The sequence below is a fragment of the Lactuca sativa genome, chromosome 1, assembly GCF_002870075.4.
Source record: "Lactuca sativa cultivar Salinas chromosome 1, Lsat_Salinas_v11, whole genome shotgun sequence".
Lineage (NCBI taxonomy): Eukaryota > Viridiplantae > Streptophyta > Magnoliopsida > Asterales > Asteraceae > Lactuca > Lactuca sativa.
In genome coordinates, this window is record NC_056623.2 from 60,915,473 (window position 1) to 60,936,764 (window position 21,292).

A 21,292-nucleotide genomic window follows, 5' to 3' on the forward strand; every position below is an offset into this window, starting at 1 on the left:
ATTTGGAGATTTTCCCAATATACGCTTACAATAAACTGTTTCAAAGAAATGAAGCATGCATACTTTTCACAGATTGTCACCTACAATGTATTTTTTGGAAAAATATGGGATTTCTAAGGTCCTACTATTTAAGAATGTAAATGACACATTTTTCGTACTAATGCTTCGTATACTAAAACTCACACTAAACTTTTATGAACTCACCAGCTTTATGCTGATATTCGTTTTCAAAATAACTTGTATCTTCAGGTCAAAGATAGACAGGTACAGACGCAACATTTTTGGAGAAGGTGGAGCACACAAGACCCATCTCTTATTTTTGATTTACTTTTGGGTGATTGTTAAACATTACAAAACACACTTGTAATTAAATTCACTATGTAATGCAATGGTTGTATGTTTCTTGTTTTGACTATTATGCAATTGTGATGATACTGTTCACTACGTCATCCACCCCGAAACGTTTTCCGCCGTTATCGGTTTTGGGGTGTGACAGTTTAAGCCCAGAAGTACTTGCGAAAGGAATGCCGCGCATTCCTTGCTCATGTTGTCAATGTGATCCAAGAAACGAAGGACATAAAGAGCATCCCAGTGGTGCGTGATTTTCCCGACAACTTTCCAAAAGAACTCCCATGATTGCCTCCACAACATCAAGTCGAGTTCCAAATCGATTTGGTTCCAGGGGCTACCCCAGTAGCCAAAGCACCCTACTGTCTAGCACCATATGAGATGTAGGAACTATTCGGTCAACTTAACGAGCTGCTCAGCAAGGGCTTTATTAGACCAAGATTCTCACCCTGGGGAGCATCGATCTTGTTTGTGAAGAAGAAAAACGGATCGTTCCGTATGTGCATCGACTACAAAGAACTATACAAGCTTAACGTCAAGAATCGCTACCCTCTACCCCGCATAGACGATCTGTTCGACCAACTACAAGGGGCGAATTACTTTTCAAAGATAGATTTGAGATCCGGGTATGACTAGTTACGAGTTCTTGAGGAGGATGTTCCGAAGACAGCCTTCCGAACTCGTTATGGACACTACGAGTTTGTAGTAGTGCCATTCGGATTGACTAATGTGCCTGCAGTATTCATGGACTTAATGAATAGGGTATGCCGTCCTTACTTGGATTAGTTCTTCATAGTATTTATTGATGACATACTTATCTACTCTCATAGAAAGGAAGAGCATAGTAAGCATCTACGTCAGATCTTGGAAACATTACGATCAGAGAAGCTCTACACGAAATTCTCAAAGTGCAAGTTTTAGATTCGAAGAGTCGAATTCTTGGGTCACATTGTTAGTTTTCAAAGTGTGAATTTTGGATTAGGAAGGTTGATTTCCTAGGTCAACTAGTTAGTTCAGAAGGAATACACGTCGACCCTTCGAAAATAAAGGCAATTGAAAACTGGTTAGCACCCAAAACACCTACAGAAATCCGTCAATTCTTAGGTCTTACTGGCTATTATCACAGATTCATTCAAAATTTCTCTCGAATAGCTAAGCCTCTTAATACCCTGACCTAAAAGGGTGTAACCTTTAGCTGGGAAGAAAAGCAAGAAACAACGTTCCAAACGCTGAAGCGAGCTTTGTGTAGTGCACCGATCCTGTCTCTCCCTGAAGGGACAGAGGATTTCGTAGTATATTGTGATGCTTCTAATCAAGGGCTTGGATGTGTTCTTATGCAAACAGGAAAGGTTATATCCTATGCCTCAAGACAGCTAAAGACACATGAAGTCAACTATACAACACATGACCTTGAACTAGGAGCAGTGGTGTTTGCTATGAAGATCTGGAGATATTACTTATATGGCACGAAATGCACAATATTCACGGACCATAAAAGTCTCCAGCACATCTTCGATCAAAAAGAGCTGAACATGAGACAACGACGATGGATGGAGCTACTGAACGATTACGAATGTGAAATTCTTTATCACCCTGGTAAAGCAAACGTAGTAGCTGCCGCCCTTAGTACAAAAGAATACTCGGGACGCCGGGTAAAGTCGTTGACCATGACAATCCATTTGTATCTGTCCACGCAGATCAAGGAAGCTTAATTTGAAGCCTTGAAACCCGAAAACGTGGCAGGTGAAACCCGGAGAAGAATGTATGAGAACTTCAAAATCAAGGATGATGGAGTCTATTATTTCATGAACTGGATCTGGACACCAAAGTTCGGTGGTTACAGAGATGTGGTTATGAATGAAGCACACAAAATCCGATACACCATCTACCCAGGTTCAGACAAGATGTATCTGGACCTTAAGAAACTATATTGGTGGCGTAACGTGAAGGCCAAAATCACTACCTTTGTTGGAAAGTGCTTTTCTTGTGCCAAAGTTAAGGTAGAGTACCAGAAACCTTCAGGTTTATTACAGTAACCTGAAATCCCTGAATGGAAGTGGGAACGGATTACAATGGAGAAGTTAACAAAAACTATTTGGGTAATCGTTGATAGATTAACCAAATCCTCACACTTCTTACCAATCAAGGAGACCGGCAAGATGGAGAAGCTAACAAAAACATACCTCAAGGAGATTGTTAGACTGCATGGTGTGCCAATATCTATTATTTCGGACCGAGATTGTAGATTCACCTCTCATTTTTGGCAGTCTTTACAAAACTCTCTGGGAACTAGGCTGGAGATGAGTACAACCTACCATCCACAAATTGAAGGACAAAGTGAGAGGACGATTCAAACATTAGAAGATATGTTACGAGCTTGCGTGATAGACTTTGGAAAGGCATGGGATATTCATTTACCCCTTGTTGAGTTCTCTTATAACAACAGTTATCACACTAGCATAAAGGTTGCTCCATTTGAAGCCCTCTATGGCTGCAAGTGTAGATCCCCTCTGTGCTGGGATGAAGTGGGTGACACGTAGCTAGCTAGAGGTCAAACTCCGGAAAGTGCTCTCACTGGTCCGTAAATTATTCTAGAAACTACCGAGAAGATCGTACAAATCCGGGAGTGACTTAAATCTTCCAAAGATAGACAGAACAGCTACGATGACAAAAGGAGAAAACCCTTGGAATTCCAGGTTGGTGATCGCGTTTTGTTAAAGATCTCACCATGGAAGGGCATGATACGCTTTCGAAAGCATGACAAACTGAATCCAAGGTACATAGGACCATTCGAGATTCTTGCCAGAATCGGTCCTGTAGCTTACAAACTTCGACTACCCCAAGAACTAAGTAACATTTATCCTACCTTCCACGTTTCGAACTTGAAAAATTGTCTATCCGATGAGACTCTTATGATACCACTCGAGGAAATCGAGTTCAATGAGAGGCTTAATTTTGTGGAATAACCTATAGAGATACTAGACAGGGAGGTTAAGAAAACCAAGTAAAGTCGTATCCCGATAGTGAAGGTTTGATGGAATGCACTAGGGATCTGAATTCACTTGGGAGCGGGAGGATCAAATGCAACAGAAATATCCACATATTTTTCCATAGTCTATTTGTAATGTTAATTTCAGGACGAAATTCTCTCTAACGGAGGGATAATGTAACAAACCATTGTTTCAAACCTATATAATAATGTAGGTCAATGTGCATTTCTTTTTAAAATAATAAATAGAAATTTTAGCATACTGTGTATAGTTACATAATTTACCCTCAAAAATAAAGTATTAAACAATCTCAATAAGGATGAACCAAGTGGTAAAGATTGTAACCAGGTATCCAAAAATATAAAAAACACTAAAATTCGAGTTATAACGAAGAAGTTATGACCAATCGAAGATCCGCGATAAAACCGGCAAAACATTGTTCAGTGTAAAAACTGAATTTTCAATAAAAGGCTTTTTAGCCTTAACAATCTAAATGAAAATTGCATTTTATGTTAAACCGAGAACTTTCATAAAAAGAACGCCAAAATCCGACTTCGTATGAGGAAGTTATGATTTTTCTAAGTTTCAGTATAGCAGTGTATAGCTAAAAACTCGAAATAAAGATCGAGTGATTTTTAGCCGACACAACTTAAACGAGAATTGAAGGTCTTGTCAATAGTAGTACAACGGTAAAAAGATAGACAAAAACGGACGTCAGATGAAGAAGTTATGAATTTTTAACGGATTTTCTTGTCCCTGTCTGTTAAAAATAATAATATTAAAAATAAATTCAAAATTAGCCGACGAAGTCGAAACGAAAGTTGTAGAGTATAATTTTACCTACGCGTGCATATAAAGAACGTCAAAAATGGAGTTCGTATAACAAATTTATGAATTTCGCAAGTTTTTGGCACAAAAATCGAAAAATGTTAAAAACCGGGAAAAATCGCATGGTGACCCTTTTGCCACGTCACCTCGCATGCGAGGCCTCCCTGTCTCTGCTATGTGTCGTCTGCTAATTGGACCGAAGTCTCGCGTGGCACCTTCTGATTGGACTGAAGATCGGTCCACTCCGAATCAACACCCCTCGCCTCCTTGTCTCTTATTCGGACCTTGACCTCGTGGCCCTCGCTGCTGACGATGCGTGTCGCTGCTGACTCATCCTTCGGACCGCACCCTCGCACCCTTATATAAAGGGTGCGAGACTTCACGGATTTTACACATATTTCACCCCATTTTCGATATCTTTTCACTTATTCAAGTTCCACAAACTTATATATAACCCCTAAAGCCCCGGTATCAAGTCGAAAACCCTAAGAAAGTCTCAAAGCCCCGAGATTCCTAAGAAAACAACCTCTCTCCAGTCGAAACTTGTGACATCCCCATTTTTCACGGCCAGAAAAGACCGATTTTTTTTTGTTTATGCTTTGTAAAAATCAGAGTACTTCTTTTCATAAAAATGTTGTGGAATTTGTTCCCACAAAAACACGATAAATACGTTATCAAAACATTTTCGAAGAAACGTATTTTACTCATTTTAAAACGTTTGGGATGTCATCGTCAATAAAGAAACATAAGCATAATCGGAACTTACGTTTATTTACACTAGTGATCTACATCTCTTTAATCTCTCAGTGTAATGTGACTTCATATCAACACCTGTGATATAAATAAATTGAGTGGGTCAGGTTGAGAAACCTAGTGAGTACATAGGGTTTTCAACCCACAATAATATAATGATTATGTTTAAACAATCAAACAATCAACCCAATTAATCATCCCCATTATCTTCTTTACTCTTAAGGATCTATCCTAAGAGTCATCTATCCTGCATTCGTTTATTCCAAAGTCCCTTGCTTCCAGGGTTATAGGACTGGCACTAAATCCATAGCTGCCAATGCTCGTTCATAAAGCACTAATTCCATAGCTGTTATAGTTTATTCATTGGGTACTAAATCCATAGCTACCAGTGTTTATCTAATAGGTACTAAGTCCATAGCTACCAATTCCTAACAGGTACTAAGTCCATATCTACCAGTGTTTATTTAGTAGGTACTGTGACAACCCGAAATTTCCATTGTACGAACATCATCTATTCAATAGAAGCTAGTTCAGTTTCTGTGGTTTTCAAGCTTTTCCAAACAAGTTTGTGTATATTAGGGTTTATGTTTTAGATGATATCAGGAGAGTGGATACTCCTGGTTTTGTGAAACTTGGGCATTTCAAGTTTCATAATGTTACAGTCCAACATCAAGAATAAAAATATTTTCTGCCAAAATATTCTAGGACTATAAATAGTTTTCTGAATTAAATTAATTCATTATTCACAATTCCAAATAGAGAAAAGCCATATTCTCTCTGACGGATCTTCGGATTTTCATCCCAGATTGTGAGTCTACTTTTCTATATGTGTTTCAATACTTGTTAGATGCTTATTAACATCAATAACATGCTTAGATTACAAGATCCGGGAGTTTACCGCCCAAGAACGTTCTTGGGGAGTAAACTCCAAAATGGAACATTATGGCTTCCTAGTCCCGATTCCTTGTTAGAAAACTTGTTTAGGAGTTAGGGTATGACCTTTATGGATCAAAAAGCAACCAAGAAACACAAGTTCTTGGAGTTTACGGCCAAGGAACTCCCTTGGGCCGTAAACCCCTTTTCAAGGGCAATTAGTGCCCTAAACTCCCCCAAATGCTTAAGGACTTTAATCCTCAATGGCTTGTGCTTATTTAGAACATCAAAAACCCTTCAAAACCATAAATTAGTAGGAGTTTACGGCCAAGAACTCCTCTTGGGCCGTAAACCCCTTTTTGTAGGGCAAAAGTCACTCCAAGCACACCTAAGGCCTTAAGACAATTTACCTTGAACCCTTGGGACTAGAATGGAGAGTAGAACACAAAATAATCACTCTTTGAAAGGAATTTACGGCCAAGGAACATGTCTTGGGCCGTAAACTCCAAGTGAAGGCACCAAAGTGTGCCTCTTGTCCCCATTAGCCTTAGATAAATTCATGGAAGACATCCTTGATGTTTAAGTGCCTCAAAACAATTAAAATCCAAGAGTTTACGGCCGTAAACTCTAGGGTGAATGACTTTAGGCCGTAAACTCCCATATGGGGTGTTCTAGAGCCTTAAACTACTTCATGTGTTATTCCAATAAAGCTAGGAGTGTTCTAGGATCAAGATAGCACCACAAAACACCCAAAACCACCCTTTGAGGAGTTCACGGCCATAAACCTATGAGTTTACGGCCGTAAACTCCAAGGTGTGGGGTTTGTTGGGTGGTGAACTCCTATACAAGGCCCTTTGATGTTTCAAACCCTTTTGCCTTGTCCCGTAGCAACTTAGATGCAACCATTTGAACCTTAAACACTCATAAAAGTGTTTAAATGTTTTCTAAGTGTCTTAACTTATTTATTTAAGTTATTATATGTCTAATTATTTATATATATGCTTATTATATGATAACTAGGCTCGTGCGTGTAAACCAGTCTCCGTTTGCCACCTAGCACGGTGTCCGACACTGCAATTCAAACGACTCACCACAAGTGAGTTCATGCCCCTTGAATCAACCTTTGAAATGATTTTAAGTGTTTTAAATACTTTATGGGGGGGGGGGGGGAATACAAGTCAAATACTTATAGTTATTGCTTCAATCACATGTGATTGCATTTAATCACATGTGATTAATAACTGGGAAAACAACGATTTTCACCACTGTTCAAACTGTTTTTCAAACTGCTTTACTATTGAAATGTTTTACAAACTGTTTTACTATCCAAACTTACTTATAGACTGTGATTCAAACAAATGCTTCTTATACTTAAACTGTTTTATCAACTTATGCATTCAAAATGTTTTATAAATCGACATCAAGTCGATCTTCTCTTGAAATTATATTTCTGCTTCAAATGTTTTAGGAAAACTTATTTATGCTCTTATATATCCAATTGCATGCCCATATATGTATAGATATATAAATAATGTTCAAAGGGCTTAGGAAGGCCAGCCGCCCTATTTCCTTTTCCTCGATTTGGATGTGGTCTGGTGGGATTTCGGGTGACCATCCGAAGGTCATTTCCATATTACTTATATATCATATATACATGTATAGACATAAAAGTACTTCAATATTCATACTCATCAGTACATCATTAGCTGGTTACCATCGGGGTAACACAGGATCATACACATACAGATATACTAGAAACAATACATATACAGATATACTAGAAACAATACATATACAGATATACGAGAAACAATACATATACAGACATACGAGAAACAATACATATACAGATATACTAGAAACAATACATATACAGATATACGAGAAACAATACATATACAGATATACGAGAAACAATACATATACAGATATACGAGAAACAATACATATACAGATATACGAGAAACAATACATATACATAAATACGTAACAATTGTGATCCACTGTATCGGGCATGCCTTAAATGTCATGGCCCGAGTTGTAGCCAAAATTCTCTTGGAGGGAGAGCGTGAGTTTGCGTATAGATCTATACTGGATTGACTATCCTACACCTTGCTGCTAGCTACAGCCGGACCTGCAGGTCTGCGGGTGCCAAACGTCATTTCTTTATTACGACCATTCATTATGTCGTTGATTACCAGTCAATAGCATGGTGCAATTAATCACAATATACCTTAATATAAATCTGGTTTAAGGTAGTAGTATTTAGTACAGCAGTAGTCTTATTATACAAAGCTACAGTACTACAATGATTTACCCATTACATATTTTAGTGATAACATCACTTAAACATTAATGTACAAACTATATTTTTAACAAATGATAGTTATACTTGGGTAATTACACACTTTACAACAGACAAGTTTACAAAACAGTCTAGCCTTGGTAGAAGGTTACTTTTTTAGAAAATATAGGATTTTCTGAGAGATTCAAACTTTTACAAACACTTTCAAACATTTACTTACATTTTCACAAACTTATACATTGAGACAGGTTCAAACGTTTTTGACAAGAAACATTGACACTAAAATACTTATGAACTCACCAGCTTAATGCTGATAAACTCTTTCAAAATAACTTGTATTCTCAGGTCATCAGTAGACAGGTACCGAGGCCAGCTTTTGAGAAGATGGAGTGCATTCAAGACTCATCTCATATTATTTTGTGTTACATTATTTTTGGTGTCTATAACTGTACAGAACACTTGTATTAAAATTATATATTTAATGCAATGGATGATGTTGTTTGCTTATTTACATTTACTGTGTTGTGATACTGTACATGACGTCCTCCGCCCCAGAACGTTTCCGCCGTTCTTGGTTTTGGGGTGTGACAGATTGGTATCAGAGCATTGTTTATAGTGAATCAAGTATATCAACCCATAAAAGATATACTTATCTATAAACCCAAAAGGGACTAAAACACTCTGACAAAGAGTCTATACTTTAAATAATAAAATATTTAATTAAGTATACTAGTCTGCATTCATACTAAAATCAGTGTCACAATGACAAGAACAAAAGTATTACGATTGTTGAATATCACAAGTGAGCTCGGGGATGTATGGTCAGTCCTGGGAATGGCATAGCCTGATCAACTATGCTGGTCCTAGGAGTGATTAGCATATGCCCTAGAATGGTTGTGATATGTTAACAAGTCTAAAAACTTACCAACAATACCACAAGAAGATCAATAGAACTTAGAACTTAAAATACTATAGGAGTATTTCGTGCTACTAGTTACACGTATACTATATTCTTATACCTCTCTTCTCGCGTAGATCTAAATGGCTGGATTCCATCATGGCGACCCGTATTTTCCCAATGAAGGCAATGCCGGGTGGATCGACGAAGAGCCCGAAGATGACCATCCAATCCCTTTGGATGATCACCTCGCAGAAGGCTTTTCGGATGGATCCGACTCCGAGCCGGAAGTCAACAACCTACCGCTTGTAGGTCAAGCCCCGAACAACAACCCTCGACCAGCGTTTCCAGGTCCTACTCCCATGTGGGCAAACAATCTGAATCGCTGGAGTGATGAGCAGGGTCAGCCCTTGCCATACTTTGGGGACCGAACCTTCTACAACATCAGCGATGGTGGCTCTGCTGACAGAGCTCTGCTGGTGATCATCCGCAGAATAGCTCGTAATGTCGAGCAAGGTCGAGCAGCCATCGACCGGGTCATGGAGATTGATGCCAACTCAGGCGTCAATACAGTTCGCATCTGCCGTCTTGAAGAAGACATGGAACGGACCCGGAGAACCAACGAAACTCTGCAGCAACAGCTGGCTGCCTCACGTGCTGAAGTCCTAGAACTTCGAGCTCGTCAGAGAACTCAGGACCGACACCTTCAGGAGGTGTTTCGCCAAGTGTCCGACCTCAGGGCTCGCCCGAGAAACTCCCATCGCCATTAGATGATGTCTAGTACATCTCTGTCTTTTGATTTAGGGATAGCCTTGAACTTATGTGCTCTAAGTAGCACTTGTCTGTAAAATATTCCTAACTTTTGATACTCTAATTAGGAATCTAGGACTGTCAGTCTTGTCCTTATGGTATGATGTAAGACCTACTGTTAGGTCGATTTTCCTTGAAATGATTACATCAGTAATACCCGTACTATTGAAATCTATCTAATCTGTGGGAAATTTGTACACTTGTGTATTCCTACTAATACTTCTTATTGTGATTTCAAGCACTTATTCAAACTGTTGGGCTATGGTTAGTTAGTCCATGGGTCACTCTCACGTTGCTTACAAATTGATTCTTATCATCCTTCTTGTCTTTATAAACTTATAGCTGAACGATGCCTCCTCGCAAATCTCCCAGGACTAGGAATAATCCTGTACCTCCTCCGCCTCCTCCACGTGCGGTCATCGATACTGCAGCTCTGAATGCTGCCGTAGCTGCAGCAGTGGCTACTGCCATGGCTCAATATCACTCATCCGATGCTAGCAGAGGTGGAACCCCCTGTTGAATCTATCCCAGTTGAAATCCCTGTGCGCTCGAGAGAGTGCTCCTACAAGGATTTTACAAACTGCAAGCCAAAGCCTTTCTATGGCACCGGCGGAGTCATTGCTCTCTCGCAATGGTTCGAGAAGACTGAATCAGTCTTCAAAATCTGTTCGTGCCCTGCAGCATTCAAAGTGAAATATGCCGCATGCACCTTGGAGGATAAAGCCCTAACGTGGTGGAACGGCCACGTGAAAGCCCTAACTCTTGTTGTGGCTAACAGCATGGGCTGGGAAACGATGAAGGACCTCATGACTGAGGAGTATTGCCCGAGGGGCGAAGTCCAGAAGTTAGAGCATGAACTCTGGAATCTGACCATGAAGGACACCAACGTGATCGCTTACACTGCCCGCTTTAGCGAACTGGTGGCCCTATGCCCCAATATGGTTCCCACTGAAGGGAAAAAGATTGAACGGTATGTATGGGGGCTAGTGCCTCCGTACCAGGGGAATGTCTTAGCATCCAACCCTGCTACCTTCGACAGTGCCAAGCGATTGGCACAAAGACTCATTGACCATAGAGTCAAGACCCCTGCATCCACAACCACCCAAGCCATCCCAGAACCCTCCAAAACCGCTGGCAACAAGCGGAAGTTTTGGGATGAGAAGAAGAAGCAACGAGCTTCAAAGAAACAACACATCATGGCAGTACATGCTGCGGTATCCCCTACTGCTGTTACTGCTCCGGGGAAGCAGTATTCTGGAAGTTTGCCGAAGTGCAACAAATGCAACTTCCACCATAACGGCGCCTGCCGTGAAATGCAGTGTACTAACTGCCACAGGAAAGGACATACTGTCCGATTCTGTAAGTTCCCGGCGCAACCGATCTCCCAAGTTCCTGGCTCAGGCGTGAGCCCGACTTGCTATGGATGTGGCGAAACAGGCCACTTTAAAAGGGACTGCCCTAAGACGAGGAATACTGGAGGAGCAGGGAGGGTACTAGCGATAGGCCAGGGGAAGCAGTTGCTGACCCGACAGTGGTGACTGGTACGTTCCTCCTTGATAACTCCTATGCATGCATTCTGTTCGATAGTGGAGCGGAGCAAAGCTTCGTAAACCACAAATTTGCTCGCATGCTTAAGCAACAACCACACGCACTTAATGAACAATTCACAGTAGAAATGGCCAATGGGAAAACTGAAAGTACTAATAGCATATACTTAGGTTGTCTTCTAACCTTAGATAACCATTCATTCCCAATCGACCTTATGCCGGTCTCAACAAAAAGTTTCGACGTTATTATCGGCATGGATTGGTTAATTCTTCATCGCGCCGACATCATGTGCTACAAGAAAGCAGTCCGACTAAACCTCCCATCTAACGAGACCCTTATAGTCTACGGCGACAAACCTGGTGCGCGTCTTCGCATTATATCTAGTGTTCAGGCACAGAAATATCTGCGCAAAGAATACCGCGCATTCCTTGCTCACGTCGTCGACACGAACCTAGAAACGAAAGAACTAAAGGACCTCCCAGTAGTGAGCGACTTCCCCGACATTTTCCCAGAAGAACTACCCGGATTACCTCCGCAATGACAAGTCGAGTTCAGAATCGACTTGGTCCCAGGAGCTACCCCAGTAGCCAAGTCGCCCTACCGTTTAGCACCAGCCGAGATGCAAGAACTCTCTGGTCAACTTAACGAACTGCTCAGCAAGGGCTTTATAAGGCCAAGTTTCTCACCTTGGGGAGCACCGGTCTTGTTCGTTAAGAAGAAAGACGGATCTTTCCGTATGTGTATTGACTACAGAGAACTCAACAAATTGACGATCAAAAATCGTTACCCTCTGCCACGCATAGATGATCTATTCGACCAACTGCAAGGTGCGAACTATTTTTCCAAGATTGATCTGAGATCCGGATATCACCAGTTACGAGTGCTCGAGGAGGATGTGCCAAAGACAGCCTTCCGAACTCGTTACGGACACTACGAGTTCGTGGTGATGCCATTCGGATTGACCAATGCGCCCGCAGTCTTCATGGATCTAATGATTAGAGTATGCCGACCTTACTTAGATCAGTTCGTCATCGTTTTCATTGACGACATCCTGATCTACTCCCGAAGTAAGAAAGAGCATGGTGATCATCTGCGACAAGTTCTAGAGACATTACGAATAGAGAAACTTTATGCGAAGTTCTCGAAATGTGAATTTTGGATCCGAAGAGTCGAATTCTTAGGACACGTGGTAAGCGAAGAGGGAATATACGTGGGCCCATCCAAAATAAAAGCCATTGAGAACTGGTCAGCACCAAAGACACCTACAGAAATTCGTCAATTTCTAGGTCTCGCTGGCTACTACCGCATGTTCATTCAAAACTTCTCCTGAATAGCGAAGCCTCTTACAACCCTGACCCAGAAAGGCGTGGCCTTTGGCTGGGAAGAGAAGCAAGAAAGAGCGTTCCAAACGCTCAAACGAGCCTTGTGCACCGCACCAATACTATCCCTTCCAGAAGGAATAGAAGACTTCGTAGTCTATTGCGATGCATCCAATCAAGGACTCGGATGTGTTCTGATGCAGCGAGGTAAGGTCATCGCCTATGCCTCGAGACAGCTGAAGACACACAAGGTTAACTACACGACCCACGATCTTGAACTAGGAGCAGTAGTGTTTGCTCTGAAGATCTGGAGACATTACTTGTATGGAACGAAGAGCACTATCTTTACCGACCACAAGAGTTTACAACACATTTTCGATCAGAAGGAGCTCAACATGAGACAACGACGGTGGGTCGAGCTACTCAGTGACTACGAATGCGATATTCGTTATCATCCGGGTAAAGCCAATGTAGTAGCAGACGCCCTAAGTCGGAAGGAATACTCTGGTCGCAAAGTCAAGTCATTATCGATAACCATCCATTCACATCTGACTAAGCAAATTCAGGCGGCTCAACTTAAGGCCATGAAACCTGAAAATGTGTCGAGTGAATCCCTTAGGGGAATGGACAAGAACTTTGAAGCCAAGGGTGACGGAGCTTTATTTTTCATGAACCGGATCTGGACACCGAAACATGGTGGTTTCCGAGACTTGGTCATGACCGAGGCGCACAACACTCGGTATTCCGTCCACCCAGGTTCAGATAAGATGTATCTGGATCTTAAAAAGCTATACTGGTGGCCTAATATGAAAGCAGAGATTGCTACCTTCGTAAGTAAATGCCTTACTTGCGCAAAGGTTAAGGTCGAGTACCAGAAGCCCTCTGGTTTACTGCAACAACCAGAGATTCCAGAATGGAAGTGGGAGCGGATCACTATGGATTTCATAACCAAGTTGCCCAAGACAACGGGTGGACTTGACACCATATGGGTCATCGTTGATAGATTGACCAAGTCTGCACACTTCCTGCCTATCAAAGAAACCGACAAAATGGAGAAACTTACGAGAACATACATTAGGGAAATTGTACGGTTGCATGGTGTACCTATTTCCATTATCTTCGATAGAGATAGTAGGTTCACTTCGAGGTTCTGGCAGTCATTACAACATTCCCTAGGAACAAGGCTGGACATGAGCACAGCCTACCATCCACAGACCGACGGACAGAGTGAGAGGACCATCCAAACATTGGAAGATATGTTGCGAGCCTGTGTGATTGATTTTGGGAAGGCATGGGATACTCATTTACCCCTTGTCAAATTTTCCTATAATAACAGTTATCACACCAGCATCAAGGCTGCTCCATTCGAAGCTCTCTACGGCCGCAAGTGCAGATCCCCTCTGTGCTGGGCTGAGGTTGGTGATACCCAATTAGCAAGAGGGCAAGCTTCCGACAGTACTCTCACTGGTCCATAAATCATTCGGGAAACGACAGAGAAAATCGTTCAAATCCGTGAACGATTGAAAGCCTCTAGAGACCGACAGAAGAGCTACGGCGATAAACGAAGAAAACCTTTGGAATTTCAGGTGGGAGACCGAGTCCTTCTCAAAGTCTCACCCTGGAAAGGCTTGATACGCTTCGGCAAGCGTCGAAAGCTTAATCCGAGGTACATAGGACCTTTCGAGATTCTTGATACGCTGCCTAGGTTTACTCACATCATCTTTTATCTCTCATCATTCATCTACCCATGTCATACCCAACATATTTGTATATATAAAATACGTATACAGTTTAAATCATTTAAAACATGTATAAAAATGTTCATCCAACATAGACAGCAAGTATTCAGATAGTATGCACACATAGCATGTATTTTATATAAAATACTTCATATCTATGTGTAAGATGAAAGGAACTATGCACTCACCTGAAAGGTGGAGACTCGGTACTCGGACAACACTTCGTTATCTCAAAATAATTTTCCCTCAACAAAACCTAGTATCAATATCACTAGCGTTTAGTCTAACGTTAACCGCGACTAATTAATAGTCTAGCTATTATTATTATTATTATTATTATTATTATTATTATTATTATTATTATTATTATATAAGCGTTAAACAACGCTCTATATAACTCATAATAATAGCCCAAATAATTATTTTAATGGACCATATAACATTACTATAATTATTTAAAAGCTATATTTAAAATAACGTAGGCGTAACTCACTTACAACGGGTTTTAAAGAAAATCGGGCTCCGATGGAGTAGCGTTCCTGAGCCGAAAGGCTCTTCTTCTCAGAGCCGTCAGGCGCTCCGGGGCTTCCGCCTCGTGCTAGGGAGGTTCCCTAGGCTTTTCAGGGGGTTTCAGGGCTAGAGAGAAGTTCTAGAGAGAGAGAGAGAGAGGAAAGTGAGGGGGGTGTGAGGAATGAATGGAAGCCTCACCACTTATTTATAGGGGCTGGAGGTAGGTTCATGTCGTGAATTTTTAATATTCACGTGGTGAGCCAGGCTGAGCCTGGTGCTGACACGTGGCATCGCACACAGGGAGAAATCAGTCGATTTTCAAAAATTCATAAAATTCGCATACGAGCTCCGTTTTCGACGTTCTTTATATCCAAGCGTAGGTAAAAACAAGATCTACAACTTTCATTTAGACTCCATCAGCTAATTCTCGACCGATCTTAAATTTAACAGTAGGAGGAGATCAGACTGCTAAATGACCGCGAAGAATTCGGAACTCCTTCATACAGACTCCGTTTTCGTCTATCTTTTTACCGTTGAGTTTCTATTAATGAGATCTTCAACTCTCATTAAGGTTGCGTAAGCCAAAAACCGCTCAAACTAAAATTCGAGTTTCGGGTCGTGCACTGCTATGCCAAATATTAGAAAAATCATTACTTCCTCATACGAAGTCAGATTTGGGCGTTCTTTTTTCGTATGTTCTCGGTTTAATGTATACTAAAACTCTTGTTTAGATCACTAAGGCTAAAAAGTCCTCTATCTGAAATTCACTATTTAAGTCTCCCAGTGTCGTGCCGGTTTTGCCGAAAAACTTTGACGAGCCATAACTTCTTCGTTATAACTCGGATATCGGCGTTCTTTATATGTACGGAACCCTTGAGACATATTCTACAACTTGGTTAAGATTATTTATTCTAAATAATCATTTGTCGAAAAGTCATTTTTGACCCCTATTATCTCTAAATTGACTAGCCCGGATCTACGGGCATTACAAAACTTTGCCCAATTAAATCCGGTTTTTCACCAAATAAACTCCTTTCCAGAAAATGAAACACTATCCAAATCACCACTCATCAAGTGAGTTCATACCCTCGTATTTTCATAATTTCTACTGTTTTAAGGGGGAATACAAGTATAACACAAGAACTTTGTGTTACAAATAAAAGATACCAAATCATGATAAAACGACATTAATTCATCAAAAATACTCAAAATATTAAACTCTTTTATAAACTTATATTTTCCCCAAAATTCATATTTGTATATATATATATATATATATATATTAATATAAATAAGATTTAACAGGCTTAGGACTAATAACTCATTCTAGGTCCTTTTCCTTGTTTGGATGTGGACTTATAGTACTAGTTATTTGTCTGAATGTCGTTTAGATTTTACTTATATATAAAATTGTATATGTATATAAATATAAAACTTATTTCATCAGTTTAATTACCCTTTCTAACATGTTGAGCAAGGGCTTACATGCAAAAATAGTTAAATACCAAGTCATAAAGTACATATAAATTATAATTGGTAGAATTTATGATACCTAGAACAATAATTCATGATTCAAGTATACTAGAATACACCGTTTTACAAGAAACAATGGTTTGATTCAAAACAAATCAAGGGTTAAAGTTTTCAAATACATGTCAAGAATACTAATTCACGGACATATAATCAATCATTTATTTCAGAATGATTGGGTTTTCATTATACATGTAACTTTTATACGGTTTTTACAAGGCATTCAATTTTGGTTGCTTAAATTCATTTAAACTACCAAGTTAAAGTCCTGATAATTATAACCAGAGTCTCCAGTCAGGGGATCGAAACAAGTTGTGTGTAGATCTATGTTGGGATTGATAGCCCCGCATTCAGGCTGCTAGCTACAGTCAGGCATACACGCCAATGAATGACAATTGTTATCAACAGTTTAAACGCTAACAAAGAATTTGTTTCAGGCCATTCAGTCACAATATAGTTATAATAACACATTAAAAAGATATTAACTATATGTTAGTGTATAAACAACTAAACGTAAGTACATCTTCAAAGTACCAGTTTACAAAATACAAACTATAATGGTATATTACAGTTTTTAATAACAACCGGTGAAACCAGACACACTCTCAGTTACAAGTTTTACAAATACAAAACATTGGTTTACAAATAGAACGTTTTTTTGGGAATAAGACTACTTTTAATATACAACAGAAAATATAGGATTTTCTAGAACTGTTTACATATTCAAGATACAGAGACATTCTTTCAAACATAAAGACTTATGCAGTCACTCAACTTTATGTTGATACTCTCTTTTCAAATTAATTGTATTCTTAGGGAAATAACAAACAGGTACTCACCGAGCTTTTTGAGAAGATGGAGCTAATTTGAGTCATATCTTCTTGTTTTGTATTCCTATTTTTTTTTAATATACAATGATTGAACACATGTAAATACTTATACTTTTAAATACAATGGTTGTTTGTACTTTGATTATTATGATGCATGTGTTATGATACTACAAATAAAGTCCTCCACCCCCGGACGTTTCCGTCGTTTGGTTTGGGGGTGTGACATATATATATATATATATATATATATATATATATATATATATATATATATGTATTTATTACTAAACTATAATATTATAAAGTATAAGGGTTGAATTTTAACTTTTAAAACTGTGGGGTTTGGAATTAAAGTTTCATTTAATGAGACTTTGCAAATTCCAAAACTTGAGGGCAAGTTTTGAAACTTGTCAAAACTCTTCACATTCATAACCTATGAGTTTAATTTCATTTTAATGATGAGACTGTTAATTTTTTATAACTCGAGGAAAAGTTATGGAGGTCATTAAAAATCAATTAGATCATATTTCTAACAACTAAATTATCATATAATAATTCATATAGGTAAACTCATATACAAGTTAATTCTATATCAACAATTTTAAAACAGTTTGGTTGATCATATGAAACAACAACTATTTTAAAACATTGATAATTATATTTCAATTGGATGATCATGATCACTACCAACTCGACGAGTCCATGAATTGGACTCGTCGAATTCCCCAGTGGACTCGGCGAGTTCGACCGTCAAAATGCAGAAAACTTGATTTTTTCAACTTCGAAAATATGCAAGCATCAAATATAATAGAAAATAATCCTAGGCTCTGATACCAATCTTAGGTTTTGAGCACTATAACACTTTCTAAGTGCACATACAACCCTAAATGATTTGGATCTACATTTTCTCTAATTATACATGCATTTTCTTTTCCCGAAGCATTCACCCTAGCTAGCATACAATTGAAGCCATATATAATCAAAACATAGTTAGGATACGTATCTCCTGAGTAGGGTATAGTTCTTGACCTTTGGAAACTTGAGCACCTCAAGTATGATGCCTATAATGGTTCACAAACACCAATATGCAAAGGAGGTTCTACGAGAATAAGTTACTTGACCACCATGGACTATCCATGGGTTATATTATTGGTTTAGCCCACTTAGATAATCATGGACCACGTAGCCTATACTATAAGTATTATTGATTTGCATAATCGATCCCTCCGTATTTAATTAGTCTGATTTGACCACAAAATTAATTCCAAACTAATTCTTGAACAATACTAATTAAATAACCATAGTAATATATTATACTTATAATATATTAATAAATCGTAAATAACCTTATTCTCATAAAACTGTCCTATCAAATTGCACTGGTGAAGGCAACCCAAAAGGACCATGATACTATCGGGTCAAGTACATACCAATAATAGTTATGGGCTTAGACACCAAATCAACCACTATCCTCTATCAAATGTGTAACCATAAGTAACCAGATGTATGATAGCCACCCAAACAGATGATCCTACTCTAGAGCCACAACCAAACAAGGACCATGCAAGAAAGCCTAAATCAGGAGTTCTCAGGCTATCCTACATGACTACAAACAACCCATATGTAACTCCATTAGATGATAACCATTCATATATATATTCATGTAATATGTGTGTGAGTGTGTCTATATATATATATATATATATATATATATATATATATATATATATATATATATATATATATATATATATATATTGTAATAAATCGGGTAATCAATGAGATTTCTTTTGATCTCTTTCAAAATATTAATTACCAAGCATAAAATATAATTTATATTCATGTAATACACACATACAGACACACACACACACAGATATATATATATATATATATATATATATATATATATATATATATATATATATATATATAAACTTAAGAGAAACATATAAACAATGAGAGAGAAATATAATGTATATTCTTGTAATATACATACATACATATATATATATATATATATATATATATATATATATATATATATATATATATATATATATATATATTCATAATTTGTTACCTGATAATCGGATAATGTATGTGCATTTTTTGAATATGTTTAAACACATTAATTACCAAGCTTAAAATATAATATATATATATATATATATATATATATATCTTCTAAGAATATATGAGAGGGAGATATAAACATAGAGAGAGAAATATAATGTATATTCTTGTAATATATATATATATATATATATATATATATATATATATATATATATATATATATATAAATTTTAACATATTCATAATTTCTTACATGATAATCGGATAATGTATGGGCATTCTTTAAATATGTTTAAACATATTAATTACCTATTAATTACCAAGCTTAAAATATTATATATATATATATATATATATATATATATATATATATATATATATATATATATATATATATATATCTTATAAGAATATATATGAGAGGGAGATATAAAGATAGAGAGAGAAATATGATGTATATTCTTGTGATATATATATAAATATATATATATATATATATCAAAATATCCATAATTTGTTACCTGACAATTCGATAATTAATTGGCTTTCTTTTAATATTCTTCAATACATTAATTATCAAGCTTAAAATATAATGTATATTCATTTAATATATACATACATATATATATATATATATATATATATATATATATATATATATATATATATATATATATATATATATAAAAGAACTATAATGTATCATTTTTATTTATTTTACCTAAAAATTACTGATAGAGGGGATAAGATAAGAAAAAAAAGTATAGATAGTTGTGCCCATAAATTTATTGTTATAAAATTCTAGAGGGCCTTAGAATTCTAATTAATTACCGGTGTTGGCCTATATAAACATCCACAACTCCAAACTCTAATCCCATCAACATTCATAATCCATATCTTCTCTTTAAACACACACTCACTATATCCTAGAGATGGGTTCGAACACCAACACTCCTATAGCTCTCTTTCTTGCATTTAACCTTCTTTTCTTTGCACTTGCTAGTGGTTGCACCACCTGCCCTGGCGCTACCCTAAAACCTGATCAATCTGGAGCAACCTGTCCAATAGATATCCTGAAACTAGGTGTGTGCGCTAATGTTCTTGGTAGTCTAATTGGTATTATCATTGGGCACCCACCAGTTAAGCCATGTTGTAGCCTGATCGAAGGCCTTGTTGATCTTGAGGCTGCTGTTTGCGTTTGTACTGCTATCAAGGCTAATATTCTTGGGGTCGTTCTGAATGTGCCACTCTCTCTCACTTTGCTTCTCAATGTTTGTAGCAAGAATGTTCCGAAGGATTTCCAATGTGCTTAAATAATCAATTATTGAGTGTGAGAGAAACTGGGTGTGAATGTTTATTGTTTGATCTTTATTTGGGAGAAAAGAATTTAATTTCTATATAATGATGGAATTATTATTTTTGATATAAAATGAAACTTAATATGATGTTTTTGTTTTATATTAGTTATGTGTAAAATTAAATGGACGAGCTTACTCAAAAATCTTAAATATTGTTTGTAAGTTGAATTTTAAATATTATGTAACATGTAAATTAGAAAAATATTATGTAAATACTCAAAGATGCAGAAAATTCCAACAAAAATAATATTTTTCTAGTAATTTATAACGAAGCTAAAAACTTAATTTTCAAAAAAGTCATACTCCATCAACAATTCAGTTAAAAACCAAGAGTTGAAATTTATGTCACTGTAAAAATACAATGAAAAAAAAAACAAAATTATAGATCAAACTTGAAGACATAAAAAAATCTACACCAAAGTAACACTGAAATTTCCCCGTTAATCTGCTTCAAGATATATGTGGAAAGTTCAGTATGAAACATTATTATTATTTTGGGTTTTTTATACCCATTATGTGGAATTTTGCACTTCTACCACTATAACAACTCTCAGAGCTCGGTCTCAAACAACAA

At 37.6% G+C, this 21,292-nt stretch overlaps 1 protein-coding gene across 1 annotated transcript; it reads left to right on the top strand.

The window, feature by feature from the left end:
* Positions 1–20,285: 20,285 nt before the first annotated feature.
* Positions 20,286–21,070, top strand: LOC111905056 (putative lipid-binding protein AIR1). Its single transcript, XM_023900743.2, has one exon. It carries the CDS (start codon positions 20,293–20,295, stop codon positions 20,671–20,673), a length of 381 nt encoding a protein of 126 aa, XP_023756511.1. The 5' UTR covers positions 20,286–20,292; the 3' UTR covers positions 20,674–21,070.
* Positions 21,071–21,292: the final 222 nt, after the last annotated feature.